The 27,673-nt window shown below is 60.4% G+C and overlaps 2 protein-coding genes and 1 non-coding gene across 14 annotated transcripts in view; all 3 read right to left on the minus strand.

Moving 5' to 3' along the window:
* Positions 1–235: 235 nt before the first annotated feature.
* POMT1 (protein O-mannosyltransferase 1) lies at positions 236–14,652 on the minus strand. Of its 4 annotated transcripts, XM_054584832.1 has the most exons (21): positions 14,481–14,652; positions 13,983–14,182; positions 13,692–13,843; positions 12,213–12,319; positions 11,790–11,840; positions 11,122–11,268; positions 10,288–10,396; positions 9,869–9,934; positions 9,691–9,784; positions 9,355–9,510; positions 8,639–8,769; positions 8,119–8,214; positions 6,802–6,894; positions 6,105–6,201; positions 4,560–4,652; positions 4,232–4,352; positions 3,801–3,898; positions 2,861–2,974; positions 2,138–2,264; positions 1,164–1,341; positions 236–640 (listed from the first exon to the last, which is right to left on the minus strand). In XM_054584832.1, exons 3-21 carry the CDS (start codon positions 13,811–13,813, stop codon positions 448–450), a joined length of 2,193 nt encoding a protein of 730 aa, XP_054440807.1. In that variant the 5' UTR covers positions 13,814–13,843; positions 13,983–14,182; positions 14,481–14,652; the 3' UTR covers positions 236–447. The 4 variants fall into 4 exon arrangements, with proteins under 4 accessions (XP_054440807.1, XP_054440806.1, XP_054440805.1 ...); XM_054584831.1 differs by having other exon boundaries at positions 9,355–9,784; positions 13,983–14,176; XM_054584830.1 differs by having other exon boundaries at positions 9,355–9,784.
* A 1,200-nt stretch (positions 14,653–15,852) lies between these two features.
* The window catches only part of PRRC2B (proline rich coiled-coil 2B), an 83,351-nt gene continuing 71,530 nt past the window's right edge, over positions 15,853–27,673 (minus strand). For 6 of the 9 annotated variants that reach the window (XM_054584205.1, XM_054584204.1, XM_054584207.1 and 3 more), the window contains exons 27-32: positions 26,964–27,091; positions 26,041–26,281; positions 24,258–24,434; positions 23,538–23,629; positions 21,392–21,473; positions 15,853–20,163 (exon numbers count right to left, since the gene is read on the minus strand). In XM_054584205.1, coding sequence (XP_054440180.1) covers positions 20,029–20,163; positions 21,392–21,473; positions 23,538–23,629; positions 24,258–24,434; positions 26,041–26,281; positions 26,964–27,091 — 855 coding nt within the window. In that variant the 3' untranslated portion in view covers positions 15,853–20,028. The remainder of the gene's footprint in view (positions 20,164–21,391; positions 21,474–23,537; positions 23,630–24,257; positions 24,435–26,040; positions 26,282–26,963; positions 27,092–27,673) is intronic. The other 3 variants (XM_054584211.1, XM_054584210.1, XM_054584208.1) reach the window with 1 other exon arrangement.
* Positions 25,237–25,321, minus strand: LOC129079723 (small nucleolar RNA SNORD62). The gene has a single exon (XR_008530085.1). It is a non-coding gene; the product is annotated as a small nucleolar RNA SNORD62 (small nucleolar RNA).

Genomic DNA, 27,673 nt, shown 5'->3' on the forward strand with positions numbered 1-27,673 from the left:
CGAAAAGTCATTCCAGTGGCTTGACACTGAACTGTTCCAGGGCGACCCCAGGCCTCAGCGGGGACAGAGGCCCTGGCTCACGAGTCCGCTGGTGCTCCAAAGGGAGGGCTGGTCCCGTCCCCACCCCTGCCGCCCACATCTGTCAGCAAGAAAGGCCCTGTCTCCTCGACCCTGGCTCGTCCGCCACCGCCTGCTCCCCGCCTTTCCCCCTCTGCCGCCCAGCCCCACACCAGCCGGTCAACACGACATGTCCTCATTGAGGGGCCCTAAGAACTACGGGACATGGCGTGTCCTTTATTAAACCAGGTAAAAACAAACTGCTTAAAATGCGGCGCTCATCCTAGGACTGTTTCAGCAACAAAGCCAGAGCGGCCTTTGCCAGGCTTGACCAGCCCCCGAGCAGCAGTCACCGGAGGCGGCCGCGTGCGATCCCACCCGCCCAGGGGCTCACTGGGCCGCGTCCTGTGTGTGCGTGCGGATCAAGATGTCCCAGCTCTCCTTCCAGCGAAGGGCCTGGAGTTCGCTGGCTGAGAGCGGCGTGTCCCCATAGGTCAGTGGGCGCAGCACGTTGAACACGTGGCAGGCGGCAGAGAACCACGCCACCACCACGGCACCGAAGAGGCTCCTCCACAGCTCGGACCTGCAGGAGCCAGGGCAGAGCAGGGAGTGAGGGAGGCTGGCCCCTCCTCGCCCCGTCTGCACTGCACAGGTCCGGCGTCCACAGCCTGGCGGTCGCCCACCCCAGCTCATCCTGCCTGAGGGCGGAGCAGGCCCTTCCTCACTGCGGTGCTAAGGGGCCCCAGGGAGCCCCACCCCAGACCCTGGGGCCCTCCGCTCTGGCCACAGGTGGCTCGCGCCTTTACTCTCCAGCTAATCGCCTCTGGCCCCACACAGTCTGGCCAATAGCCATGGCTGTTCCCGTTCCAGAACACGCCTGCGCCTGCGCCCCGCCTCCTCCGACTCGGCAGCCATCCCGTTCCCGCTACGGTTCCCGTCCACACCAGCCGCTTCACTGCCCGGGGGCCACAGCTCCTCCTCTGACCCCATGGCGCCTTGTTTGCGCCTTTTGGGACCTTAACCCCTTCCCCATCATGCTGAAATTGTTGTTTAGGGGTCCCTTGGACCCTGCCCCTGCCCAGAGGCGTGGCTGCCGAGGCCCATACCTGCACAGGTGCTCCCCCACATGCTGCAAGACCACAGGAAGCAGCAGGATCTGGAAGGCGAGTGCAGGCAGGTAGTGGTACAGGAAAAGCGTCTTCTCCATCAGGAAGAACGGAAGGTAGTTCGCTGCCCAGCCGCCAGCACACAGGGCCCCCGCCAGCACCCAGCGCAGCCAGGAGGCTGTGGGGACGTTGACTTAAGCCTGTGCCGCTGACTGGGGCCGACCTGGCAAGGCTCTGCCAGTCCAGAAGGATACGCTGGTTCCCTCGACTGTGAGTCATTGCTTAGGCTCGGTCCCTGCCCCCGCCCCCTACCTCCATCTCCGGAGGGAGAACAGACTGTCCTAAGAACCCCCTGCAGCTTCCTGCCAGGTCCTCACTGTCCCTCCCCTCTGAGAAATGTGCCCCTCGGGGGCCTGGCCCAGCCTCCGCGGGCTGGCTCCTGGCCCCACTGGCTGCCATGCATCAGGAGTATCTAGTCAGTCCCACTGCTTGGCAGCAGCTGTGGAGGGGCCACCCGCCCAGGTGGGGGTGGGGGGACCAGCTCCTGGAGCCCAGCAGAGGGGTGGTGCCTCCAGGGCCCTGCCTGTCCTGGGGGTTTATTCCTTTTCTGTCTCAAGATGGTTTTAAGCAGGTTCCTGTTACGAGCAAAGCCCCGCGTGGCAGCTCTGTCTTACGCAGCCACCTCAGGGCCAGCAGGAGACGCAGCACCGAGGCTGCTGCCGTCCTGGGCTCACGGAGCAACCTCCGCCCGGCACCTGCACCTGCACCGACCGCCCCGGAGGGGCCTCCAAGCCCATGTGGGAGCTGAATTGCAACATGCAGCTTCTGGAGACAAAAATAACTTAAGTCCCCTGTGTGCAGAGACAGAGATGTTGCCGGAAGGCAGGGCTTCCTGGCAGCTGAGCTGTGGTCAGAACTGGTGGGGGGAGGGGGCGGGGGGCAGGGGCGGCGCGGAAGCACCAGGCCGCACTCACCCTCAGGGAGGTCGCAGATGTTTCTGCGGCGCCGGAGCAGGTACCAGCAGAAGAGCAGAGCATACAGCACAGTGGCCAGGCCGGCGGAAGCCCAGATCACGACGTTTCCCAGCAGGTGGATCTGAGCCTGCGAGCAGCAGGGAGGCGCTGTCCATGCTGCCTGCGCCCAGGGAGCCTCCCCCAGCTACAGCTCAGGCAGATGGGCCGGGCCGTTCCCGACGAGACCCCTTCTAGAAGGTGCTGACTTGTCTACACCCAAGAGTGGCCGGGTTCTGTGTTTAACAGCGGCTGTTCCCAGAGGGCTAACCCAGAGCAGCTCCCGCTGCAGGTGACGCCGGCTGCCCAGGGTCAGGACACAGGGAGCGCCGGGAGCGCCATCGCCACGTGCATGCTGCCGGAGCAGTGCCCTGGCCGCCTTTCCTACTGGGCGAGGCCACGGCAGCTGCATAACAGGCTCAGCAGCTCAGACACCAGGCGCTGCGCAGAAGCAGCAGGGGCACCTCAAAAACCGCGTTTTGCCAGAAAGAGGGAGCGGCGTGCTCCCAGAAAAGCCGAAAAGCCTTGTTTCCTTCAACACGCGGATGCGACCTTACTCCTCGGTGTCTGGCGGCAGTGTCGGCCCCATGAGAGAGAAGCGGGCCCGGGCCTGTGTGAGGCCTGCCGGGAGAAAGCCAGGCCGCGGGACGGGGCAGGAGGCGGGGCCTGGGGCCGCGCGCCACTCACACTGGTCCTGGGGTGCAGCCAGTAGGCGATGCTGGTGTCCAGGGTGACCCAGTCCAGCGGCGTGGAGCTGTACTTGTGCTCCGAGTCGTCGCTCCTCACCGTCAGCATCCTCCACTGCAACGGAGCCGGCCCTGCGTCACTCAGGGGCCCGCCAGGGCCTGGGGCGAACCGCTGCCCCGTCACCTGGGGCCCAACCTCAGGCTCAGTGGGGACAGGCAGCCTGGGCAGCGTGCCACGCGACAGGAGATCTGACTTCTAAGCTGCTGGTGGCCCTGGGGGAAGCCTGCCCCAAGGGCTCACCACCTCGTTCGCAGACAAAGTGACTGGTCTTGGAGCTAAGGGCATGGCTGGATTAGGGACCGTAAATTCCAAGTTCCGACAGCCTTAGGGCTCCATCACAGGGACCATTGTGACCTGCCCTGCGGGCCTCAAAATGTACCCTGTCAACAGGCCTGCAAAGCCACAGGCCTAGGACGGATAGTGCTGCGCATGTCCCAGACGCACGGAGGGACACACTCCTTCACTGCGGGGTCAGGCCCCAGTTTGAAGACTGGCCTTGGGCCCTGGCTGGGGTGGCTCAGTGGGTTGAGCACGGGCCTGCAGACCAAAGGGTCGCCAACTCCATTCCCAGCCAGGGCTCAGGCCTGGGCTGCAGGCCAGGTCCCCAGTAGGGGGCGCACGAGAGGCAACCACACATTGATGTTTCTCCCTCCCTTACCCTCTGTCTAAAAATAAAATAAAATCTTTTAGAAAAAGGTAAAACTATACAAATGTGTGCACTTAAAAAAGTATAAACAAATAAATAAAATGCTCAAAAAAAAAGGGAAAGAAAGACAGACTAGCCTTGGGCAGACAAGAGCTCTACCGACCGCAGTGCCGTCGCTGGCAAGGAGCCCACTCCCAAGGAGCAAAGTCACGCCTCCCTCCACCCGCACGGCACCTGCAGCTCCGAGAACCGGGCCATGAAGCTCAGGTTCCTGCTGATGTCCATCTGGGCAGGCGAGTGCAGCTCCAGCTCCCTCTCCTTCTGTTCCTGGCCTGAGAGAACAGCCCAGCGCCCAGAGCAGGAGCGGAACAAGGTCAGGGAGCTCAGCCCAGCTGCTGGCTGGCCCCAAGCTGGGTCCCTGGCTTCTCAAGCCCCTGCAGCGCCTGTTTCGTTTTCCCCACACGAAACTACCGGTAAATTAGGGTCTTTGCACCAGTGGGAAGCTCGGCTCTCCCTGCCCGCCCAGGACAGCGCGGGGCACTGCCTGCGGTCGGTTAGAGCAGGGCAGGTGTGCTCGGCTCGCAGCAAGACAAGCACCCAGTGCCGGCGCCTCCCAAAGGCCTGCGCCCCCGGCTGCGGGCACGCATGCGGGCGCAGCGACTCACTCCTGCCGTAGCGATGCTCCTCCACGGTCCACACGGTGCTCTCGTGGAAGCCCCGGGACAGCTTCTCCCCAACCACCTCCAGCTGCCGAAAGCCCCAGTCGGGGAGGTGTGCCCCGCTCAGCTGGAAGACAGGGGCGGCAGGGCGTGGGGGGACGGCAGGCTGTCCTCCGCGGGAGCCACACGTCAGGGCGCGGCTCCACCGGCGGGAACACAGCGCTGACTCTAAGGGGACATGCCGCCGGGAAGGGCCCACTCAGCCTGGGGTTCGCGTGCAGGTCTTGTGGGCCCGGGGCCGGGATGGGCCGAGCCAAGACGCAGCGGCCCTGACCTTCAGGATGGCGGAGGTGTTCACGTGCACGAGGCGAACCTCTGACAGGATGGTCCTCCAAGTCTCCACGTCTGAGTCCCTGTTCACGATGTCCTGTAACGGCAGATCTGCCGATTACTTTCCTTGTTCAGATTTCCTTACAGGCAGAAATGAAAACCAGTCAGCGAGCCCGAGACTGACTTGGCTGGTGTGAGGGGAGCCAGCAGCCGACGCTCTGGGGGACTCCGTGCCCCCCTGCAGAGGCAGCTCAGGCTTCGGGGCGGAACCCACCAGGCCTCTGCCCTCCCTGCCCTCGGAGCAGGGGCTCGGGCCCCAGTGCAAAGACCGCACAGCGGAGCTTGGAGACCATCCCTGGGAGGTGCCCTGGGGGGACGCCTGCTATCAGGTAACAAAAAACAAGTATCTGAAGAGCAGGTGGCCTTCCTGCGACCCTGTGAGCTCCCGTAGCTGCTGGCAAGAGAACCCCGGGCGGGCGCTGCGCTGTGGTCAGCCACACCCCCGCCCTCCCTTCCGTGTGGGACTCAAGGGGCCACCGGCAGGGACTGGGGAGGAGGAGGAGGAGGAGGAAGGGCATCAGTGAAGAGCCCTCGGCAGCAAGACGGCAGCATAGGGAGGGCCCCCGGTGGCAAGGGGCCGCACGAACACCTCCCGTCGCGGCGGGAGCGTTGGAGGGGAGGACGGCGAAGCAGAGCGCACGTGGGCGCCCGTGGCGTTGGAACGTCCGCGGCAGGGGGGCGTCGGTGGCACGGGAGTGTGGTGGCACGCGAGGCGGGGGAGGTGCCGCTGCCGTGCCGCTGCCGTGCCCGCCTCGCCGAGGGCCTCCCGGCCCCACTGCCTCCAGCTGACATGTCAGTCGCTGCCGAGACCCGAATGCGGGCGGGGGCTGGCGTTCCTCCGGGAGGCGACCCCGCGGCATCACTGTGAGCACTGACTTCAGCCCACGTCCCTGAACTCAGTCCCATGGGCCGGGGACGACAGAACTGTGCTTCAGCTGCCTTTCCCGGGACCCCCCAGGCCGCTCTGGAGCGCGAGATACGCTGTGTAAGGGGACCAGGCTCCCCTGGTCAGTCGGAGGGAAGGTGGCCACCATCCCAACGGCCTCAGGGAGAGGCCGTTCCCAGAAGATCCCCCACTGCAGGGCCAAGCCCCTCCCGGGGACCCCGGGACGAGGACACGCCTCGTTACCTGGCGAGGTTGATGGCGGCTCCCTGCCTGGCTGAGGGTGGCCGGGCCCGGCCCACGTTTGGTGGCCCGCTCCTGGGGCTGACCCACCTGACCATGTGGGGGGGCGTCTCCTTTTGGCAGAGCCACGTGGGGCGCACAGAGCCCATTACCAAGCCTTTACCCGCCGTTGGCGAACTGCCACCTGGTCCACCCGGAGCCCATGGTCTCTGTTCCCTGTGAGGACCCCCTGGCCTTTTATGACTAAATGTCGGTTCCCCACCTTTACTCCTGAATCAGACTCATCCTAAATGGCGGCTTCAAAAGTTCCGTGAGAAAATGTGCGTGTGGGCCGCTGCCGCGACCCCTGCCCGCGTGACTCACCAGCCTCCAGAGGCTCTGGGCGGGCATGGAGATGTTGTAGTCGACGTAGCAGGACACCTCCTGCGCGTGGGGGCTGACGGGGGCTGCCACGTCGTGCCTGCGACACCAAACAACGCTCGCGGGGGAATCCCCGATCCGCTACTCCCTTCAGGGGAAAAGGCTGCTTTTCCGAAACAAAGCCAGCTCAGCCTTAAGGGACAACCGGGCCCTGCAGGCGCCCTGGCCCAAGGAGGCACCCCCTGAGGACCCGGCCACAGAGGAAACGGAAAATGCAGAAGCGCCGTGCTCACCGCATTTCTCGGGGCGGGCGGCACGGCGGCCAGGGTGCCAGAGGTCAGGGCGGGTCAGCGCGGAGAGCCAACGCGGCCCCGCCCTCCCGGCCCCACCGGACCCCAGTCCCAGCCCTGCCGGGCTCACTGACGCTTCGGGGGCACCGCTGAGGGAGGAGCCCCCTGCACGGGGCTGCCCCATCACTGCACCCTCCACGCGCACGGAAGCCTCCCGGCCCCAGTCCCTCACTACAGCCGTCTCCCCCCCCCTCTCCCTTCCCCTCAGCAGCCGTCCCGGGGGTCCCCCCAACGTCAAGGGCAGGTTCACGCTGCTGCTGCTGAGGCCCCGGGAAGGGGAGCCCCGCAACAGTGAGCAGGGGCCCCGGGAAAGGAGTGGGGTCGGGCGGGACCGCAGGCGCGGCGCTCACGTGTTCAGCAGGCGGGCGGTCATGCCGTGCACCAGCTGCACCACGTCCCCGTGCCGCACGGGCCTCGGCGGGTTGTTCACCTCCAGCTGGTGCCTGGGAAGACGAGCTGGCTGGTCGGCACTCCGAGCGCTCACAGGGGGGACAGTGTGGAATTGCGCGGCCACCCAACCCATTTGTCCCTTCTATGAGGTGAATGCGTGTAAAACGGAACACGCTTCCCTGAACTCATTTCTCAAATCTATGGTCCCCTTCCAAGCTTCCAAACGTGGTTCCGTCTGCCACGGTCACACATTAGCTGCTCTGTTCTAACCTGTGGTTGCCACAGTCCCTGCTCAGACGTCCCCTCTGACAGACATCTGTTCAGCGCAGACCCAGTGCCAGTGCACCCAGGGCCTAACCGGTCCCGACACGTGGCTGGGGGCTGGGCACATGCCGCACAGCCAGGCGTGGTTGCGGTCCCCAGCCACTGCACCATGTGGGACACCCGCGGTCAAGTGCGCAAACTGTGACCAGGGATGTGGGGAAGCCAGTAGGACAGTGACAGAGGGCGGGGACCCCTGGGGGGAGGTCACGGCAGCTCCTGGGAGCCAGCCCCCGGGATTTAAGCGAGGAGGAGCCAGTCGGGTGGGATCACTCGGGCTGCGGACAGGCAGCGAGGCAAAGCCCCCGGCTGGAGGCGGCCGTGCCCTAGAAACGCAGGGGCAGGTGAGTGTGTGAGAGGGGCGGGCGGGGGTGCGGGGGGACCCAGGCCGGGGGCTGGGGGGGCCGGACTTCATTCTGGGCGCAATGGAAGCTCTGCTGAAGCTGGGGCAGGGGGTGGTGGGAGTGGACACTGACTGTTACAGGGAGCGGGGACAGGAGGTAGAGACCTGGATAGGTCAAGATCTCTTTCGAGGCAGAACCCATAGGACTAGCTGACCAGAGTTGGGGAGTGAGACAGGGAGGGGGAGAGAGAAAGCGAGGGAGGGAAGGCGGGCGGGAGGCAGGGAGGGGCCTCCATCTGGGAAACCTGAATGGGAAAATGGCTTTCGGGGCGGGGGCAGCCCCTGTCTGCACGGAGGGGCCGAAGCAGGCCTGGGAAACACATGGAGACCCCGAGCAGGCAGCTCACCGTGGGATGATCTCGCCTCATGCCCGAGGCTCCTCTGCACAGGGTGGGACTCCACGCTTTGGAGAGGGAGGCCATGGGCACATCGAGGAGGGCCTGGGGCTGCCCCCGCGCCTCCCCCAGCCAGGCCAGCAGGCGAGCCCTGTCAACCACACTTGAATTAAAAATAAAGGTGAGCCCTGCCTGGGAGGCCCAGGGCCTGCACACACCTCCCAGGGTCCTTGACGATCCACCAGTTGTTGACATCCTTGAAGGGGTAGCAGGTCACCTGCTGCTGGTGGGAGCTGCCCCGGCCGCTCTCGTATCTGCACGGAGGAGCCAACACGGAGCCGCGACTCAGTGGGTCGGCGAAAGGCCCGCGGGCCTCACCCCCGGGATCCCTACAGAGACTGCCTGGCAAGGGGTTTTGGGAAAATAAGGCCGAACGACAAGAATGTTAAATCTAAGAGGGGCTAGAATATGTGCCCCGAATCAGCACAAACGCGGGGCAGACGGCAGCCAGCATGGCATCACACGCGTGGGCGTCACGCGCCCCAGGCCCCTGCTCAGCAAGACTCTCTCACTGGTTCACACGGAGAAACGCCAGGGCTCTTTGATAATCAGATCCGAGAGCGCGATTTCCTTTTTGTCTCATAGACCTTTCCATGTTTAAAGTGAAAGTTGGTAACAGCCAGAATATGGAGACAGAGCTTCTCACAACTTCCCAGTGGGAATGGCGGCCGCCCTTACATTACGGGGTAGGTGCTCTGGTGTGAATGGAGCCAGCAGGGCACAGGCTTGCCGAAGGCGCTCTTCAGAGTGACCTGGGACCCGTAGGCCACCTCCAGGGGCTGGCCCTGTGTGATCCGCGCCAGCCCGCCCTAGGACGCGAGCAAACGGGGGCGGGTGAGAGGGGACCAGTGCGCCCGCCCGAAGGCCGCTCCTGCGGCAGCGTGTTCAGGGCGCGGCCAGCGCAACCGCGCCGCCTGCCGCTGCCAGGCCACGCTGAACAGCAACGCCTGCAGCTACCGCTGGCTGACGGCCCCCTGTGCGCCCCCTCACTGAGCTCCCACCGCATCCCCTGAGACAGGACAGTTACGCCTGTTTAAGGGAGGAGAAACCAGACTTGAGTGGAAGTTGCCCAAAACACAGAACTGGGCTCAACAGGGCCAGCTTTCAGCTTTTCAGAGCACGGCCGAGTGACTCCCCGCCCCGGTCCCCTGTACCTGGGACGTTCCACTATGTCCGCGAAGGTCGCGGGAGTGAAGCCCAGCGCTGAGCGCGTCCTCTGCCAAAGCCCGCGCGACCTCTCCACGGCCCCCGGGGGGCCACCCCAACGCGAACTGGGCCTTTGCGCATTTCTATGCCATCAGCACAGGATCAGTCGACAAACCAGGAGTGGGGGCCTCGTTTCTCAATCTGGTTTCTCCCCACTCTTCCTGAGGCGGCTGGGCCGCCCCTCTCACCTCCAGGCTGGCCTGGAACGCGCTGGACATGATCTGGTCGTGCGGCCCAGAGCGGCAGAGCAGAGTCAGGTGCACGTAGAAGAACAGCAGGTAGGTAGCAACCGGGACGACCAGCAGCGCCGCTGCGCGGGCCAGCACGTGGCAGAGCACGCGGACCTGCGGAGGCGGAGGCGTCCCTGCCCACCCACGCGGAGGCGCGCAGGCCCCCCCTCGCACAGCGCAGGTGCCACGGCTCAACACAGCGCAGCCTCCTGGCGCTGGGCCACCCGGCGCTCCCATGCCACCCCCTGCGCACCTCAGGTGGCTAGTCGGGCGCTGCGCGCCGTCAGCACTCACGTTTGACAGGGACTGGTCTCCTATCAGGTGCCAGGTGTGGACGGCGGCGACCCCGAGCACCAGCAGGTAAGTGAAAACACCCATGTACTTGATGCTGAGAAGACCGACGGAGAGGAAGTTCAAGGGAGACGGAGATGAGGAGGGCGCGGGCGCCCCCTAGAGGCGGGGCCGGACTCACCCAACCGCACAGGCGCAGGACACCCCTGTCAACGCCAGCCAAAGCCACCAGCTCGGAGAGAAGGGCCTGGGGGCAGAGCGAACGGAGAGGCAGGGCTGGGCACAGTTCCCGTGGCAGCGGCCCCACGATCTCCCGGGGCGCCTGGCCGTACAGAGCTTCGGGGACAAGGAAAATGAGTCCTTATCTCCAAAACATCAGCCTGGCCGGGTTTTTCTTTTGGGCCGACTTTCTCCAGCTTAAGTTTAAGTCACAGTAAAACGAGGATGCAGTTATGAAGTCATGAGCCCAAGGCTGTTCTAGTGACGGAAAGACCGCGAGCAGCTCCCCAGAATGAAAAGGCATCAGCCCTTCTTGGGTGGACAGACCACCCTGACTCCTCTTTCTCATTAACTAGGAAGGGTAGGTCCCATATTCCGTACCTGCGTTTTTGGGAGTGGAACTTCAGGTAGGCCAGCACAGCCAACAGATTAAAGAATATTAACACCGATTCCAAAAGCATGAGCCTCGACTGAGTGATGAGAGCGTTCTCTGTTGGAAAGAGGACGCGCGTGAGGGCGCAGGCACGCAGCGGAAGCACCCACAGAGGGGCGAATGTCCTGCGTGGCGCAGGGCGTAAAGCGGGGAGGCCAGAACCAGGGGACCTGCCCCGCTACCGTGATGGCAAGGTCATAGGTGAGTCACACCTACTAAGGCCAGTGTGACCTTGGGCAAGTCACTGAACTTTTTGGAGTCTTTCTTCTTAGATGCAGAAGAAATGCCAGCTCTGTAGGGCCGCCGTGAATGTTATAGCAGTACATTGGCACAGGGTCTCCATTAGAGTAAACACGAATCTTTTTGTCTCGTAGTCTAACCTTGCACTTTGTTAGTTTCATCTGTTCGTTAACCTGGGCTGAAAGGCCTGCCCTGAAGAGCACCCACCCGGTTGGTGACAGTGAGTGGCAGGCATGGGCACAGGTGGAGGCACGCGCAGCTCCCAGGACACGCTGTCTGGGGGGCCCCGGCTTATACGGCCGCACCTCCCTGATACTTAGTCTGGCCATCCACCTCCACAGCCCACAGCCCGGGAGGGAGGTGACTCCCAGAGTCAGATGTGGGTGAACTGCCTGCGCTTCCTTCCCTCTTGTGAGTAGAAGCTGCCACGGGGGGCATGTCTGCTAAACCCTGAACTCTGCTGGGCCGTACCCGGAACCTGACCGCGGCCCGCGCTCATCCCTCCCAGGGCCTCGCCGCAGCCAGCACAGGCCCGGCCTCACCGATGAGCATCAGCAGGGCGGCTCCCACGGCGGCGCAGTGGGAGAAGCCGAGCTCCCACACGATCTGGTAGGCCATGGGGACCGACAGGGCCCCCGCCAGGGCGGGCAGCAGGCGCAGGCACCAGACGGGCACGTTGCTGCTGTACTCTAGAAAGCAGCCACAGAGAAGCTGAGCACACCGAGCACACCCCGCCATGTTTTTAAACAGAGTCGCACATTCACAGACTGCAGGACAGCTTTACAGCCTGGGGTCGCCATCGGCACGAGTGCGCCTTCCCCGCGAGCCCGCTGTCTCCAGGGCCAGTGCTCAGTACACTCAGCAACAGTGACTAAGGGACTGAAATGAGTTAACGCTTTACCATTTATACACTTACCCCGCCTACTTCCTAAAACCTTGTGCAACACACACTATTTCCACGTACAACAGATAACTGAGATGCGGTGCACGTGAAGACTGCTATGTGTACCAAAAACTAGAAATAGAATAATTACTGTAACTAAACACTAAGATATTTACCAGACTTGTTGAAGGTCTTTCACTTGCACCCAAACAATTGATCACATCCTGGACTCAGATCCCTCAACCACGGTGGTTCATTCCTACAAAGGCCACTGCCTCTCCATTCTAATATGTGCAAATCAACGAGAGAAGTGAACATGATCGTTACCTGCTCCAATTCTGTTCCACAAAAAGTTACCGTCGAATCCTCCCAAATAACCTGAAACAGGATTAGTCAGTTACGATCCCACTGGGCAATATTTCAGGAGAGCAAAACTGTCGCCAATAAAGCCCTGGCTGATGTGGCTCAGTGGACTGAGCACTGGCCTGTGAACTGAAAGGTCGCCAGTGCACTTCCCAGTCAGGGCACAGGCCTGGGTTGCGGGCCAGGTCCCCAGATGGGGGTGCTCGAGAGGCAACCACACGTTGGTGTTTCTCTCCCTCTCTCCCGCCCTTCCCCCTCTGTCTAAAAAATTTAAAAACAATTAAAAAAACAAACAACAAAACTTGCCAATAGGAAAACAACGGTAAATCAATAAGGCATGGCTTCTGCCCTCAAGAAATTCCACCTGTAAGTTTTAAAGGCTCCTACCTCCCAGGGCCAGCAGCATGTGGCCCAAGGGCGGTCCACTGCCATCAAAAAAGAAGACCCGCTTCATGTAAAAAGAGATGTACTGCCCATAATACACTTCGTCGAAACTGAAAGACAAATCCAGTGACACTTTACTATAAATCGCAGCTGCGGAAAGGCACCACGATGAATGTACTACCATGTTTCCAAATGGCTTCGGAGAGCAACTGGCAAAGGCCAGACCTTCCACCCCAGCCACGAAGGGACCCCAGGCGTGAAGACCCGTCCACGTATAGCACCATCCAGAAGGATAGGCCTTCCCGACAGATTCTGTGTCTCCCCCTGCTTTGACCTAGGGGTGAGCCATTAGCGACGCCCCTGAAAGGCCTGGTGGGCCCAGGGCTAATCCCCTCGCTATCGTCAGCACAATGCTGGAACCGTTTTCCGATGATGACGTGCAGGAATTGCTGTCCATTTTTTTTAGGTGCAATAAATGCTTCTGTGGTCATGTGTTTTTTAAGAATCTAAATCTTTTGAGACATATACACGGGTGGGCAAAAGGAGGTTTACAGTTCTGAGTACATGAAACAGTTTATTCTTGTTTTATTACTTAATTTTTGTATTACTTTCCACCCAAACGGTAAACCTACTTTTGCCCACCTGTGTATGTTGAATTATTTATGGATGAAGTATGTCTATGATTTACATCCAAAACAAAATCCACTGTAGTGAGGGGTGGCTATGAGCTGATGACTGTTGAAGATGGGTGATAAATTACGTTGGTGAGGGGACCATTATATTATTTTTCCTATTTTTGTATATGTTGGATGTCTTTTTAAAAATTACATTTCATTGATTATGCTAATTACAGTTGTCCTGATTTTTCCCCCTTTGTCCCCTCCACCCAGTCCCCCCACTCCCTCAGGCAGTCCCCCCACCACTGTTCCCCAATGTCCATGGGTCAGGCGTACAAGTTCTTTGGCTGCTCCATGGTCGACACTGCACTTCACATCCCCATGGCTGTTCTGTAACTACCTGTTTGCACTTCTTAATCCCCTCACCTCTCCACCCATCCCCCCGCAGCCCCCTCTGATGTTTCCCATAATAAACAGTTAAATGAAAAAGAACACATGTATTAATCAGGTAACAGACAGCCCTTTAATAATAAAAGGAATCCTTTCCCATTGTGACAAGGAACACGCTCTAAGGTCAATGAGGACTCACTTCTATGCTCCTCAGTCTTCTGCCCTCCAGTCTCCAGGTTTTCAATGGTCACCAGAGGCCACTGCGATTGCTGTAGACCTACAGCCCAACTGAGCAAGTGGCCTCTGCAGGGGTTTCCCTGGGGATAAAACCATCTCTCCTCTGACTGCCCAAAACATCAGTCACCAACAAGCCCAGAACTTCACTCTCCTATTTACACTGCGTGAAAAGGCACTTCCTGTCACCAACAAATTACAGTTCTCTCCGATTCACCCTGAAAGGCACTGTCTGGCTTACACCACAGCCCTGGGATAGGTGAGTCGCCACAGTCGGCTCAGCAACCCCGCCACAGTGAGAGCCACCACGTTCAGGTTGACATCAGCCGTCACCACTACAGGGCGCTGCAAAAATCCCAACATCTCGCAGAAAAGCAGGCTGGGGCGCAGTCCCTGGAAAAGACCGTCAAAGCTGTCACCAGGAAATGGGTGGCAGCCAGGAAGGCTCAGAGGCTGCAGAAAGGATCTCAGAGGCACCGGGGAGAACCACGCTGTGGGTGGGACCCCCGGAACTTCCAGGCTTAATACTCACTCATTCAACACCTCGTTGCAGCACCTGCTGGGCACCTCCTGGGGGGCAGGCCGCTGTGATGAACGAGATGGCCGCCCGGCACTCCCCACCTGGGCGGTGCGGCCGGCTCACACCTCGGTGACCTCCACCTTCCGAACCTCAGAGACTCCTCGTCCGCCGCACGCGCCTCCCTGGCTCCCGTCCTTGGGCAGCACCTGCTCCTGGCGCCCCGTTCCCACTTTGAGGCTTCACCCTCCCTGGAACTCCACTTCGCCAGGCTGCGCCTGCCCGGGTGCGCGCCCCCTCCCCGCCCCCAGCCCTGAAGCTGCACTGCCTGGCAAGCCCCCGCTCCTCTTCCCGGGTGCTCCCCCTCTCTCCCGCACGTGCACTCGTCCCGGGCCACTAGTTCCCGCAGAGGTTTCACCTGCCCGAGGGCGTCCCGCTTCTTTCCTTGGGCGCCTACCTGTCCCGGCCCCGCCCCCTGCTCGGACGGCACCCGGCGCCCCGGCCCCTGCTCACCCGCAAGCCGGGCACGCGCCGCCTGCACTGACTCTGGCCGGTCCCCACAGTGTTCTAGTCCCCGGATCTGCACACGTACTCGCGTTTCGCAGAGATGCTCCCCGAGCCCGGCTACGCGGGAGGCCCGTCGGCGGTTGCGGACCTTAGGCCGCTCGGTATCAGTACCACCCACCACCCAGCTCGACGCTCGATTCGCCACGCCTGCGGGGGCGGGGTCCGACGGGCAGCGGCGCACGTGCGCACTGGAGAGGAGGGCGGCGCGCGTGCGCACTAGGCGGGCGTCCCTACGGGACCCAAGGGGGCTCGCACTACGCGAAGGCCGCGCCTTTCCCCGCGTTATTAAAGGCTGTGCTGCGGTGGGTCTCTGAGTCTTTGAAAAGAGGAGGGACCGTATCCGCCTTTTGCTCATTGTGGCGCGGACCTGCCGTGCCCCCATTGGGACGGCGGGGACTGCGACATTGACCCGCGGAGGCACTCCTTCCCTATCCCCTCGTCTACGTCCGTATTAGTGCGGAAAGACTCCTGAAGACTTAACTGCGACTACGGGTCTTTGCTGTTTCCGAAGACTTTTTTTTAACATATCGGTCACCCCGGCATAAGGTGACTCCAGCTGTTACTTCTGCTTTACCCGCGACGCGCCCCGCTGTGGCCAGACGGCTCCCTGGGCCCTGGGAGGGGAGGGGCTCCCTTCTCGGGCGTTTTCAGCGCCACGGAAAGTTCTGTGAACCGACGTCCCGAGGGGCAGGGAATCCAGCGGATCGGTGTTCTCAGGAGGAGTGTGCCTAGGCGCATGGTTCCCTCATGAGAACTGTTAAACTTACTTGGGGACAATTCACAGGTTGCCTGTATTTCTAACCGATGCCAGGCGCTATGCTGAGTGCTGCCCATGACCCGTTGAAATCCACACTACCCCTTGAGGTCGGTGCCGCTAAAAAAGGAGGGACAGAGTAACGCCGCCTCCTGAAGTCACGCAGCTAGATGGCAGAACTGAGTACAGCCTGAACCCAAACCCAAGCTGCTCGCCCCGCCTCTGTCCCAGGCCTCCCGATCCTCCCTTTCCTACCCCGTAGTGCAGCACAATGCTCTCCTACTCCTAGAAAGAGGGGCACTAGACCCACCCGCCTCTCCCAGGAGGGGAGGGCAGGCGGCGGGCAGCAGGACGTCCAGATGTCTCCAGTGCCATCCTTGGGCAGAGTGGGGGGGCTGCTCGTGCTGGCCCCTTTGGAAGGTGCACCTCACCCACAGGTACACCGCTTCACAGCAATTCAGCCACGCCACTCCTAACTAACAGGTAATCTCTAAGAGGAAAATGACAGAGAATGGAGGGACACAGCCTGAGAAAGCATGTCCAGATGTAGGGTGTTCCTTTTTTTAAATTTTTTTTATTTAAATAAGGAGAATTCTTTCATATGGAAAGAGTTAGTACAATCACATATTTGAAAGGAGAAACAATAGGTACTGAACCGGAGGGAAAGGGCGAAGGGTGGGTGTGGCCCCAGGGCCTGGTGAACCCAAGATTCCATTTCCCATCCAAGGTACAAGCGTCCCCAAAACAATGTATAAACAAGCTGCACGTTACACCTTTAGCCATCGTCTGCCCTTTCAAATATCTGGTCTACATGAAAAGACAAAGAGAGGAAAGGCCAAAATAAAAACAAAAGGAAACAAAACCACCCTCTCAAAACAAAACAAAAAAAACCCCCAAACTCTTTTTACTATGCAAGGCATGAGGTCAAAAGCTTACAGTACAGTATCCCCTCTAAACAATGGAAGAAAGTCATCCACACAGAGCCTTTGTACACATGTCCACTTGGAGGCTTTGTAACATGCTGAAGACAGGGCCCTGGGGACACTGCTGCCATGTTGGAGGCCACCCAGCCTGGGCGGAAAACACTAAACAGCAGGTCGGATGCGCCCGGAAGATCACTAGCCAAGTATACGCTGGTGGTCCAGGTGGAGAGCACGGCCAAGGACAGGGGGTCTGACCCCAACACCGAGTCACTGCTGTCCTGGGTGATCTTAGGTCCATCTCACGTTTTCGAGCAGGAAGGGCTGGCTTTCTGAAATCTGCATTTCCCATTCATCACAGAACACGACAAAGCACAAACACTAGTATCCTTGGTTGTTGAAGGCTGTTTCTGACAGACCTTCTAACCCAGGCTTGCTCTGCAGGTGAAAAGGGACGAGTACAGGTGAGAGGCAACGTGCAACTACTTGGTGGAGGGAAACCGATCAGTAGGGAGGGGCTGTACCAGTTTGCCACGCGATGGGCCAGTTCCGACCACGGCCGTGCACACCCTCGGCCTCCTTGGCTTTGAGCATCAGTCATGAACCTCCCCAACCATCTGGAAGGCAGATCCAGAAGACAGGAGGGCGAGGGCATAGCTGGAGAGAATGAATGCCAATATTTAACGACAAAATACCCCCATATTCCTAGGAGCGGCTGGAATGACCACAGCTTTGGAAGTGGACACACTGATTTTTCTGAATGTGTCCAAGTCATCCTTTGTTCTCCTCCTCAAGGAACCTAGAGCCATTAGTGTATGAATCCAAGTTTGAAAACAATAATGTGGATAAAGGGGGAAGAAACAGTAAAGGAAACCAAACCAAACACAGCTGGCAGAGACCTGCAGTGGGTGGACACCCCCTCCTGGGCACACAGCCCGACACTGGGATTCACTCCACTGAAGAGGTGACACCAGACACGCTATGGTTGCCAAGCAGCGGGCTGCTCCATTGGTGGCCCGGGCGCGGCTGCCAGCATCATGAGGGTGGGCGACGTTCGTAGGCAAAGGTGCGTGAGAGGGCTCAGACACCACCCCCACCTCAGCAGCAGCAAAGGTCACGTTCCGGCTTTCATCTGTCCCTGCCGAAGGCCCCAGGACACCCTGGCAGAGGCCTCCGTGCGGATTTGCACTCTGAAGGAAGGGGGCATCTGAAACCAAAATAGACCCAGAGTCCTACCACCTTGAGCTTGGCTCTAAAACCACGTGAAAGGAAGAGAGATTGCACCTTAAAAACATCTCTGCACTAAAAACTGCACTTAATCAGACCAAGGAAGGGACGGGGTGCTGGGCAGGCCTGAGGCCTCCCCTCCGCCCGAGTCCGACCAGAAATCTGCACCTCAGCGGGAAGAGGCTGCACGTGGGTGCGCAGCGGCGGCAGCGGCACTGAACTTCACATGCAAGTTCCTGCCTTTCCTGCACAGAATAATTCAGACATCATATATAAATAGAGCAGTGAAACATTTACTTTTTCTTCACCTAGACCTACAACATCAATACATATAAATAAAGTCTAGTGTTTTCTGTTTTTATTGGGGAGGGGGTAGAAAATACAAGGATCGAGAAAAGGGCTGGAAGGCAGGTGACCCCTTTGTTTTCATTTTTTTCTCAAACAGAAGGACTGTCACTCTGATGGCAGGATCACCTGAAGGGAACAGCTTGAGTTGTAACAGCATCCAGGACTGTTCTGTTGAATTTCAAAACAAGAAAACCTTTTTTCCTGTAGGCAAACAATGCACACTGGACTCGGGCGTGGAGCCTGGCCAGGTTCCCGGTGCACCGCCAGCGGGGTGTGCGCGTCTCCTGTGGGCGGGCGGGCAGGCGGGGCAGCTGTCAGCGAGCAGCCAGCCAGCTGCCCACGGGGAGGATGGGGCAGAGCAGATTCACACACGGAGCAGGCGAGTGTGGGCAACTCTGTCAAGTGGGCGGCCCTTCAAGGAGGGGCTTCAGAGTAAAGATTCAGGGGATGAAGGAAAAACAGAGAGAAGCCGGTAAAAAGTAAGGTCTGAGGGCACAGGCAAGAGGGGGCGCTGAAAGCTACAGGCTGGGCAGTAAAGCATCTTCCAAGAAAACTCGCCCTTTCTCCAGAGGCTGCATGGGTGCAACCCGGAGACTCTGCCAGGAGGCTGTCCCTCGACATCCTTGGAGGAGCCAGCAGCACCGAGAGCTCCTGCAGCACTGCCCGAGGCGGCTCGTTCCCCGTGGCCTACGCTGGTGGCAGGGCTGAGCAACACAGCCTGAGCGGCTGTCGCACACCCATGGTGACACAGAAGGTGGCCATTCCCACCCAGCTACCACAGGTCCTCGGAGACAGGTTCCGTGGAACCAGCAGCAGCCCCGTCCTCTCGGTGAGCGGCTGACTACTTCCTCGGAAGGGCATGTGCAAAGCCTGACCTGCCCCTTTCTTTTCCTTGGAATGACAGAACCTGGGATCATTCTAGTTTGCATTTTGAGAACAAAAACTCAGCGTAACATGGCTCATGCGAACGTGTTGCTGGAGGCTGCCCCAGCTGTTCTGGAACCGTGGCCAGCCCTGCAACACAGCCTCCCCTCGGACCCTGTGCCGCCTGCAGCCCTTCCGTCCCAGCAAGCAGGGTCTGCGGCTGGGAGCCAAGACAAGGACAAACCGGAAGCCCCCAGCAGCCCAGACTGCAGCCCCGCTACAGGGCCCAGCGCGTGGCCATCTGAGGGGGACCACACGGTTTCCAGTCAAGAGCTGTGTGAGGCAGAGGAAAAGGAGCGTTCAGCGGAGAGAGGTGGAAGGGCGGGGGGAGTGGGGCGGAGAGGACCTGTGGAGCAAGGCTTCCGGGAGAGGGGCGTGTGGGAAGCAGCAGCCCCTGCAGGTGCCCGAGACCCGGGCACAGACGCCGATGGAGGCCTGGTGCCGCCGCTTAGGCCCAACTAGAACACACGACTTCCTATCTCCGTGATTCGCCTTGAGGCCAGCGCTCAGCACACTCGGTGGCTTTAGAAGAGTCCGGGACAGAAATTCTGTCTCATTCTGATGTTGAAAATGCCATCAACCTCACTGGGCTGCCCGTAAGCTCCCTGTGGTCACCAGGCCAGGGCCGGGACCCACTGCTCCCAGAGCACGCAGATGGACACCGCAGTGCTCGTGACGGGGGCCACGCAAGCTCACTACTTCTGCGAACCCCCTCAAGGGCTAACCAACTAAGAGCGAGCCGGAGGGGCACGTGGGCCATCTGGTAAGGTTGAGGTACCAACTTCAACGGGAGAGACAAGGAAGCGACTGGAACGTGAGACGGGTTCACAGAAAGGCTGGCGAGGAACATACAAAAGTTCAGCTACAGAGACACAGCTTGTGTTTTGTTTTCCTTTCTCCTTTGTAAAAACCCTAGCTGCTTTTTAAAACAAAAAGCTTCAAACGAAAGACCCCTGCTGCCACACCACCGCGCTGGGGGCGGGAGGGGAGGAAGCACTGAGCGAAGGCGCCCGGCCGAGGGGCAGGCCCAAGGGGCGACTCTGCCCTGCCCGCGGCTGGAAGCGCACATGGGCACAGCGGGGGTGGGAGGGAGGCAGGGAGGGGTCGTCTGCTGTTTGTGTGTATTAAAGCAAGCAGGTCAACGCCACATAGCCACGGTGCAAGCTGGTGGGACGTCGGAGCTCTCAGGAGTGCAGAAGAGAAGGGACATCTCTCCACCGGGCCAGGCGGCTGGACGGCGGAGCTGCTGAGACTCGAGAGCATCCCGCTCTGTGAGGCCGAGTGGCGGCACTGTCCTCAGGGCGAGGAGTGGCCGAGCACCTCAGGCCTTGCTCTCTTCCACTTTCACCGCCCGAGGCTTGATTGCTCCGGTTCGCTTCATCTGGGAGGCGGCCAAGGGGGCCTCCTGCAGCTTCACGGCTCCCAGGCTGGGTTTTTCGTCCACTCGTGGTTTTGCCTTTGGACAGACGAATGGGGACAGAGAAGTTACTGTCACACAAAAACGGCTGTCTGCATACATAGTTCCCCCAGCCCCTTCCTGCTCCTGAGTCACAGAGGAGAGGTCCCCTAAAGAGCCCCTCCGTGGGTGGAGGGCAGACTCAGAAGCAACTCTCCCAGGGAGGACATGGGTGGCGCTGCTCTGCCCCTTCCACGGGCGCTGAGTGCAGTGATTTGGAGAGGTGGCAGGACGCAGGCTGCGCTGTCCGTGGACCCCTGCAGGGGCAGCACACCCCAGGCCGGCTGAAGAACTTTCTCAAATCAGTGCACCCCGTGCCCACAGGTAACAAAGGCCCCGCAGAGCCTGCCGGTCCGCTGGGGTGCGGGGCCTCAGGCAGACCTGGTTCTCCCAGAACCGTGGCCCCCCCGACCCACACTTTGTGGGAACTGCTCCCCAGGACCAAGTCTGACCTCAAGATTCCCAGTCAGGGTCCCATTAATCGGCAGGTCTACACTGGGCAGTGTCACAGAGGGACCCCCTCGATTCTGTCCCCACACTGGGGTGTGAACTCTGGAAGAAAGCTTCAGAAGCTCAATCCAAGCGATTCGAGGAACAGCCCTCCAGGGAACCCCATCAGGAGGGGTCAAATGAGCGGCCAAGCCCCCCTCACCAGCGGGGAGTGCTGCTTGGCTGCAAACCCGCACCCGGCACATCCAGGCCCTGCAGCCCCGTCACGTTTTAGAGTGGCAGCGAGGAGACCAGTGCCTGATGGCAGAGACACTGAGACATCCCTTTCCCAGTAAAAGCGGGAGCACGTCATTCCACCGTCGTCCCTCCCAGCCACGACAAGGACGAGACACAGCACTCACTAGAGCTAGCACGCGCACGCACACACGCGCACGCACACATGCCCCGGCTTCTAGGGCTGACCCACGGACCTAACCCAGGCCCAGCGCCTTTACGGCCCACATCGCTATGGAGGGATTGTCCACGTTCTGGCGTCACCTCCTCCGAGGACTCCGCATCCTCCCTTCTCTGCAGGACAAGGAAGGATCCAGACGCCCGTCAGGAGGAGCAGTGCCTTTGCCAGGAGGGACTTGGGCTCCCGGCGCCAGGCTCTGAGCGCTAGGGCACGTCTCTCTTTCTAAGAGGAGCACGCAAATGGGGTGGACAGTCCCTTCCCTTTAGGCGCTTGGAGACGGGCCTAAGCGGCCAGGGCTGGAGGGTCTGGAAAGCCATCTTCTACCTGGTGAACGCAGTGTCCCTGCACAGAGCCCATGTTAACTGCTGATCCAGAGGGCTTCCCACTGGGGCTAGCAGAGCTAGGCCTGAAAAAACCAAAGGCAGGGGGTGAGAACACATGCGTCACCACGGAAACGGAGTCAAGCCCGGCGCGGTGGCCCTGGCGCGGGCTCGCAGACCTCCTGATGGAGGAAAACCAAGACCTCGGATGGCAAGAGCACAGGAGGGGAGAGAGCAGGGTCACCATCTGCCCTGGGACCTCCAGTGCGGCTCACGGAGACACACCGGAGGGGCAAAGGCCGAGGTTCCACAGCGGGCAGACACTGGCCAGGTGGCAGGCTGACTGGGTGGGCGACGGACTTGAACCGTCTCCCAGGGTTTTAGAGGGTCTGGGCCACTGTGACTCTATGACTGGACAAAAGCTCTGTAAACCTGGCATAAGAGTCAGGCTGAGTATTCTAATCTTCCCCTTTTGCGGGGGGGTGGGGGGGGGCAAGGGGGGCGGGGAACGGGGGTGACTAGGCATAGGTGGGGCGGAGAGACACTACAAGGAACTAAACTGTGGATCACCTTCCTGAATGTGTTCCACTGACCAGACAACTGTTCCCTGGGATGCTAATTAGATGCCATGTGAAAAAAAGATCTCATGGTCAAAAAGTGTGAGCAGAGCTGTGTGCTGAGTTCCCAGAACTGAGGACAGGGTGCTGCCCGGCTCCTAAGCCGAGGAGCCGGCCCCCGACAAGCCACGTCACACACAGCACATCCCCAGCACCTGACTGGACAGCCCCTGTGGCAGGACATGGCTCAGAGCCATTTCCAGAAAAAGTGGGAAACACTCCTCCATACAGACACACCGCTGTTCCCAACCCTGATGAGACACCAACACCACAAAGGCTACTCGCTAGGGGCTATGTTTTCTCAATGGTTTCCCATGATTAAAGCGGGGGCCATCTCCATTTCTGTGGTCTTGGATGCAGGCAACTCTTGTTACATGGGTGTCAGTATTCTGGGTTTGCCTAAGGGAAAGTTGCAGCCAAAGCCGCAGGGCCCTGCCTGGGCTGCAGGGAGACAGCAGCCCGTTCCCATTCGAAGCTCCCTCCCTGCTTCCAGATGAGACGCACTGCTCTGTGCTGCAGCCCATGCATGTTTCTTCAAGTTCTGCTGCTCTGGACTATGTGAAAAATATGATCAGAAAACAAAGCACACTGAGAAACAAAAGTAAGTAAAACCAAAAAAGTGAAATAAGAGCAGAAAAGATGATGAAATGTGAAAAACTCCACAGAAACCCCTCTGTCTGGAAATGCAGTCGGGAAGACGGACGAGGTGGCAGGAGGCCTGGGCCGCGTGCTTCATGCACAGCGGGCGGTGCGGTGACTGCGGCCGTTACAACCCGCACGCAAGGCCATCTGCTGCGCAGGAGCGCCCCTTCGTAGATCGGGACTTGCTGGGGCACCAGGGCCTTGCGGTGGACCTGGCCCAGAGCACGGACAGCCACGCAGGTCTGTGTGACTCACATACAAACAGGAGGGACTTCCAGGCACCTCCCACACATAACGAGAATCGACTGCACCCACCCCAGGGCCCACAGCCCAACCTCCACACGCTTCCTCGGCTTGAAAAATTCAGTAGAGCCAGAGCTGCTCTGACTTCTCAGTGTAGTAAGTGATTCAACAAGGTAACTCATACACAGCCATCTCTGAACCAGCGAAGGGGCCTGGGGCCAACACTGGAGGCAGAGGCTGGCACGAAGGAGGCCGGGAAGGTGCCCGTCCTTCTGGGTACGGCAGAGCCCCACGGCCCAGTAGCACAAGGCCCTGAAGGAGGCCCTCCCCGCCCGGGCTGCACCTCGTTGGCCACTGAACCCTCTTTAAAAGCTGGGAGAAGCCGCAAGTGCCAGGGCCAGTCCGACACAGTGAAAATGTCAGCTGCTCCTTTTCCCGCCTGTCCACCAGGCTCTCCCACCAGAGCCCCTGACGACGACGATAAAGACAAACCCCTCCCCTGGTTTTCCCGTGGCCGACAGCACGAGGTGTCTGGCACGGGAATTTCACAGGATGTGCTGCCTGGGCGCCCCACGCTGCCCTCCCAGGGCCCTCCGGCTCTTCTGAGCCCCAGCCCGGCTGCAGCTTCCACCCCAGGCACTTCCTCACCTGTAGGTCGGTGCTGACGGCATGGAGCCTCCTGAAGGACCATTCTGTTTACTGTCGGCAAAGTGGAAGCCCTTTATCTCCATCTGAGAGGACTAAAGAGACCAAGAAGTACGAGTTGCTATTTGGTGGTCCTGGGGACAGCCTGGCCCTCGCTGAACCACCCCAGAATGAGCTGAGGGGGGCCCAGGAAGACCCAGGAGAATTTCTGGACAGACAGGCAGCTCCTAAAGGAACCCAGGCTTGAGGGCTCATCCTTGGAGGTGTGCTAGTGTCCTCTCTCTCTGAAGCAGCCAGGGAGAGTGGCCGGTGCACCACCACAGGGCACTGGCCGGGCTGCGCGCATGGCCTCTCTACCCCGGAGGGCGGCACCCTCAGCAGAACCCTGGGTGCCAGCGGGGAGTGCAGATCCTTGGACCTGAGCCCCGCCCACCCCCGACTCTACCTGATCTCTGGGGCCTGCGCCTGAACTGGCCTCCGCAGATGCCCCTCGTCCAAAGGAAGGGAACTCGGGCGCCAGCTGCACCCACCTTCCTCTCGCACACCCGGGCCTGTCTCCATTGCTAGCTTATGCACCACCCGGGTGTCCTGAGCGGGACTGTGAGGGGAACTCACAGTGAGCAGGCAGTCGGTAGCTGCACCTGAGACCGCTTGCGCTTTATGCCACAACAGTGGAGGCTGACTAACTTGAAAGACTTGATGAGACAAAGGAGCCGTGCTTACCTCTCTGCTGGTGTTAAGGACCGAAGGCTGGGAGCCGGGCGGCAGGACCCTGCGGGGGCCCCCGACAGAGAGGCTCTGCCCCTGCGGCAGCTGGATGGACGGCGGCAGGATCAGGGGCTGCTGCCCGGAGCCATACCGGGGCAGAGGCAGCTGGGAGCCGGGCAGTGGCATCGTCAGCTGCTGACAACAGGGACAGTCAGGAGGAGCAGGGAGGTTGGGGAGAAAGCCACAAACCACCAGCGACACACGCACTCAAGAGCAACTGCATGCTAGACTTCAGATGCTTATTTTAGCAGGGTTAACGTGAGGCCTTCATATAGCAGTGAGGACTCGCGGTTCCCCTTAGAGACCAGCGCAGGTCACCCGGACTTTACATGTAACAGGAGGGGTAAGTCTGTTGCTGGAATAGAGTGGGTGGCAAGGAACTGACCGCAGGCGAGACTGGCAGCAGCCGCCCAGGGCCGCAGGGCTAGTGTGCCGCTCCTCTCTGCGCCAGCCAAGGGCTGTGCGTGTCCCCAGCCCTTTGTGCTTCTACCTAACAAAGGCTCGCTGAATGCACATTCCGTGCTGGGGAAGCACCAGGACCCTGGCAGACCCAGAAACGAAACGACACTGCAGAGGCGTGCTGGACACGGCTGTGGGGCGCCAGGGTGCACGGCCCAGGCAGCGAACTCCACGCGTGTGGGGCGAGGGAAGAGTCAGGGAAGGGCACCTCAGCGCCCTGTGCGCTGCGGACAGGCCAACTCCATTACTGCTTTGCCTACAGAGAGAGGGGAGGGGACAAGACTCAACAGGGTTCTGGGCATTGGGTTCTCAGAACCGAACTGGAGCCTCTTGGATGCTCTTAAAGCACATTAAGCCAGACAAACCGGGTGACTGCCGAGGCCAAGTGACCCCTTCTAACGTCCAGAACAGGTGCGCGATAGGTGGGCACGGGCCTGAGACGCTCAGGACGGGGCCCAGGGTAGGCCACGCTTCGTCTCTCAGTCACTGTCCTCTTCATCTCCCTGCTTTGAGTCCACAGTGGAGGGTCAGAAGGATCTATTGGAACTGCATCACCGAGACACGTGGCAGCCAGAGCTTCCCGGCCCGGCTCTCTGCCTTGTGCACCATGGGGCGCAGGATGGACACGCCGGCAGCACTGGCTCAGGGGGTGCGTGACCAGACCGGGTTTTAAAGGGGCTCCCTGGCTGCTGAGCTAAGGGAGTGTTGGGCCCAAGAACAGGAGCAGCGAAGGGGCTGCCCAGGCCTGGGCAGGGAGGCGGGTGCAGGCACAGGCAATGGCTGGACTCCGAGCACTTTTCAAAAGCAGAGGCAACAGGACCTGCGCCAAGGGAGCCACGGAGGTGTGAGGGAAAGAATGCACCCTAGGGTGACGTGGGCTGGACAGCCTGAAGGACCAGGGAGAAAATCGTCATGGTGGGGACACAATACTCCTACAAGTTTGAGATGCCATGAGGCATCAGAGCAGAGACGTGGGCAGCCCACGGGAGTTGCGTTCAGGTCCGGAGACAGACCTGGACTCGGGACACGGTCTGGGAGAGCTGGGACGCCTCAGCGAGCGTGGGAGCAGTGCTCCCAGGGGAGGCCAGGACAAAGGGACAGACGTGATAGGGCTACTCAGAAAAGGCTACGCATCTGGCCCTGGTTCTAGCAGCCAGGGACCAGTCACGGGAGCTACAAACGGCATGTGAGTCAGCACACATCAAGGGGCAGACAAAGGGAAAACCACCATGAGGAAATGAGGCCTAGCGTTTCGGGTGAGCGAGGCTGAAGTCCTGACCTGGGGGAGCTGGGAGTCCAACATCTGAGAGGCGCCGAGGCCAGCGGCCTGGCCGAGCTGGCTCTCGTAGACCAAGGCTTGGCTTCCACTCAAGGGCTGGTAGGGCGAGCCGGACTGTGGCTTCACCATCTCCAAGGGCTGCATGCCGGGGAACGCCGAGTACGGAGGCTTCAAGGCTGTGCCTCCAGAGAGGATCATGGTGCTGGGCGGCGACAGGCTGGGGTGCATGTACACCTGAGATCTGCAAAGGCCAGCCGGAGGGTGGGGCTCAGGTGCGCGGGCACTCCAGGCGATCTGAGCCCCCATGGGGCCTGCGAAATGCACCACGGCCGCCCCTAGAGCTTCTGACTCAGATCTGAGTCAGAACATGCATTTATAACCACCTCCCAGAATCAGGGGCGTCCCACCTGCGGCCCCAGTGTGGCTGTGAATGTGGCCCAACACAAAATCATAAATTTACTTAAAATCGTTTTTTTGCTCATCTGTCTTTGTTAGTGTTTGTGTATTTAGTGTGTGGCCCAACACAACTCTTCTTCCAGTGCAGCCCAGAGACACCAAAAGGCTGGACACCCATCCTAGACGGTGCAGATGCAGCTGCTCTGGGGACCAGTTTGAGCATCACTGGATTAAACAAATGAACACACGGACAAGGCACAGGAAAACCTGTGTGATGCCAAAAGCACCAGAAGTGAGACCCAGACTGAGCAGCCAAAGGCGCGGAGGAGGGAGTGGGGCGGCGGAGGTGCAGGAGGGAGCCGGCCCGCCTGGCCTGCAGTGCAGCTGATGGCTGTAAGGGGCCAGGCTCTCCTACACCCACTCCCAAGGCCCCAAGGCAGAGGAGCAGGGAGCCTAACAGAACAAAGGGAACAGCGCTGCAGAGGTCTGAGCCCTGCCGGGAGCTGCCCCCGCCCCCGCCCCCTCACCTGAAGGGCTGCAAGGAGCTGAAGATCTCCTGTGACTGGGAGACGGGGAGCCCGCCCCTCAGGCCCAGCTGTGCCGGGGCCTGCAGAGACGTGTGTAGGGAAATCGGGATCTGCTGGGCGGCGGCGGCCTGTGGGGGGAAGCCGAGCGGGTCACTGCAGTGCCCTCTGACAAGCTGGATTTCCCCGCTCCCTCCCAGCTCCCAGACCCCGTCTGCGCGGCAGCTGGAGCACTGCCCCCAATGCAGGTCACAGCGCACCCTTCCTGTGTCCCTCGGCACTCCTGGGCCCCGCACGGCAGAGTGCAAGTCCCGGCTACGCACACCGGCAGAGGGTCCCCAGAACACAATGGTGAAAGGACGACCCCATACAGAACATGTGCAGCGTGACACAGTTATGAGAAGACCCCAATCTTATGCCACTACAGAACGTAACAGTTAAGGACACATTTTAAGATGGTCAGGACAGGCCAAGTCCTCTGTCCCGACCTGCACTCAGAGCAGTGCCTTGCCCAAGAGCTCCATGCGCCTGGTCTACGCAGACACACGGGTCTAGGGGTGCTGGATCATTCGGAAGGCCCACCCCAACTTCAGGAGACCTGCAGAAATCACCCCCTTGCAGCACCGAAGCTGTGCCAATCCTGCATAAAAACAAACACCTGCTCATGTCTAAAACTGCCTCCTTCTAGCACACCGTGCCTGGAAGGCCAGGCC

This window comes from Pteronotus mesoamericanus, unplaced genomic scaffold, assembly GCF_021234165.1.
Source record: "Pteronotus mesoamericanus isolate MK-2021 breed Mesoamerican mustached bat unplaced genomic scaffold, CSHL_Meso_final contig_78, whole genome shotgun sequence".
Lineage (NCBI taxonomy): Eukaryota > Metazoa > Chordata > Mammalia > Chiroptera > Mormoopidae > Pteronotus > Pteronotus mesoamericanus.

What these genes read in the sequence shown, in the direction of transcription:
- POMT1 (XM_054584831.1), bottom strand. Translation starts at nt 13,813, where the DNA reads ATGTTGGGATTTTTGCAGCGCCCTGTAGTGGTGACGGCTGATGTCAAC. An exon ending in CCCGGTTCTCGGAGCTGCAG is followed by an intron (nt 2,975 to 3,800) that starts GTGCCGTGCGGG and finishes GCTCCGTTGCAG; the next exon opens with TGGAGGATGCTGACGGTGAG. An exon ending in GGCTGCACCCCAGGACCAGT is followed by an intron (nt 2,265 to 2,860) that starts GTGAGTGGCGCG and finishes TGCTGCTCGCAG; the next exon opens with GCTCAGATCCACCTGCTGGG.